Raw genomic sequence first — 2,067 nt, 5'->3', positions numbered from 1 at the left:
CCCCCGCAAAACCCCTGTCCCCCACTGACATTGATGGCGAAGCCAGCGGGGGGGTCGAAGTCACCGGGCTGGCGCGTCAGGCTGCGGTACTGCTGGTACATGTCATCCCCGATGTCGGAGAGGAGCTGGCTGACCTCACTGGGGGCCGCGCTTTTGGGGTCCCCCTTATCACCTTCAGGGGAGGCAGGGGGCACATGTGAAGGGACTACCCCCAAAGAAAAGCCTTAGGGACACCCCCAAATTGCCCAGGGTCTCTGACCCACAGGTGCATGCCATTGTGGGCGCCCCAATTCTTCCCCCCAAGAACATCCCACTCCTTGTAGACAGCTCAATTCCTCCCACACCCCCTGGGGGCACCCCAATTTCCCCCCCCTCTATGGGGGGCACCCCACTTCTTCATGCTCCATAGCTATCCACTTCCCAGTGTCCCCCATCTTCCTCCTCCTCATCACTGCCCCCCAAAACTCCCCAGGGGGTGACTCTAATCCCCCGGGCAGGAGTATAATCGCCAAGGGGGTTGTATAATTCCCGGGGGGTCCCCCAAAATCATCAGTACCCTCTTCAGGCGCGTGATAGGCAGCCAGGGCATTGAGCATGTCGTAAATGACGTCCTTGATGGGGTCAGGGATCGCTGGCAGCGCTGCCGGCTTCACCGGCGTCGTCTTCACCAGCTGCACTGCATTGGGACCCTTGATCCGCAGGTTCTCAAATTCATCGTCTGAGGCTGTTATGTGGGGGGAGAAAGGGGGTGTCAGGAAGATCCCCAGGGATTTGGGGGACCTCCAGGTTGTCACCCTGTATAGAGTTTGCGGGTGCTGGAGCTGTGGGAGCCCCATTTTAGGACCAAAGGGACATGTAGGACCTATTTTGGGGGGCTTAAAAAGACCCCTAGGGTCCCCATTTTGGGGGTAAAGGGACCAACTGGGACCCCTATTTTGGGGGCAAAGGGACACCTGCAACCCATTTTGGGGTTAAAGGGATCCTTGGGACACCCATGTTGTCACCATGTATAGGGCTTGTGGGTGCCAGAGCCATGGGGGCCTGTGGGATCCCCATTTTGGGGGTAAAAAGACTCCTGGGACCACCATTTTGGGGTCACAGGAACCTGTGGGACCCCCACATTGTCACCTTGTATAGGGCTTGTGGGTGCCAGACCTGTAGGGACCCATTTTGGGGCCAAAAGGACCTGTGGGACCCCCATATTTTGAATCTAAAGGGGCCCTGGGGATCCCCATTTTGGGGTCACAGGGACCTGTGGGACCCCCGTTTTGGAGCCACAGGCACCCACACGGTAACCTCAGGGACCCCTGGGACCCCCATTTTGGACCTACAGGGAGCCATGGGACCCCATTTCAGAGCTGCAGGCATCCATGGGAGCCACAGGGACGCCTAGGACTCCCACTTTGGAACCACAGGCACCCATGAGACCCCCATTTCTCAGCCACAGGCACCCATGGGAGCTGCAGACACCCCTGAGACCCCCATTTTGGAGCTGCAGGCACCCACAGGAGCCACATGGACCCCTGTGACCGCCCATTTCTGAGCCACAGGCACCCCTGAGACCCCATCTTGGAGCCACAGGGACCCATGGGACCCCATTTTGAAGCCACAGGGACCCACGGGACCCCATTTTGAAGCCACAGGGACCCACGGGACCCCATTTTGGATCAGAGGGACTGCCGCTGGACTCCGTGCTCCCCACCCCACGCCTTCCCCGAGGCTCACCGGTGCCGGATCCGCGGGGAGCCGGCAGGGCGATACGGATACAACCAGTGGCCACCTCGGTGAAGACGTTGGGGCTGCGGCAGGCAGCGGGACCCAACACCCGAAGGATGTAGTTGACTTCTCGGGAGCCCAGGCTCCCTGAAACCACGCCCGAGGTGGTGCTGCCTGCTCCGCTGGTGGCCGCCGACCGCACCACCTGGGAGGGACGAGAGTCACCACGTTGGGGACACACACATGACGTTGGGGCGACCCACAGGCTGTCCCCTGACCAGCCTGATGGGGGGCTAGTCCTCCTCAAAAGCCCTGTACCCCCTCTGAGCTCCCTCCTGCCCAAGCCCAGAG

The 2,067-nt window shown here is 60.8% G+C and overlaps 1 protein-coding gene across 1 annotated transcript in view; it reads right to left on the bottom strand.

Moving 5' to 3' along the window:
* Positions 1–2,067, bottom strand: part of HUWE1 (HECT, UBA and WWE domain containing 1, E3 ubiquitin protein ligase) — a 47,620-nt gene that overhangs the window by 23,576 nt on the left and 21,977 nt on the right. Inside the window, exons 36-38 of the mRNA XM_010571512.1 lie at positions 1,726–1,921; positions 557–724; positions 30–172 (exon numbers count right to left, since the gene is read on the bottom strand). Of these exons, the coding sequence (XP_010569814.1) occupies positions 30–172; positions 557–724; positions 1,726–1,921 (507 nt within the window). The remainder of the gene's footprint in view (positions 1–29; positions 173–556; positions 725–1,725; positions 1,922–2,067) is intronic.

This window comes from Haliaeetus leucocephalus, unplaced genomic scaffold (genome assembly GCF_000737465.1).
Source record: "Haliaeetus leucocephalus isolate CR32 unplaced genomic scaffold, Haliaeetus_leucocephalus-4.0 Scaffold337, whole genome shotgun sequence".
Classification (NCBI taxonomy): Eukaryota; Metazoa; Chordata; class Aves; order Accipitriformes; family Accipitridae; genus Haliaeetus; species Haliaeetus leucocephalus.
This window is presented reverse-complemented; position numbering and strand designations above follow the sequence as displayed.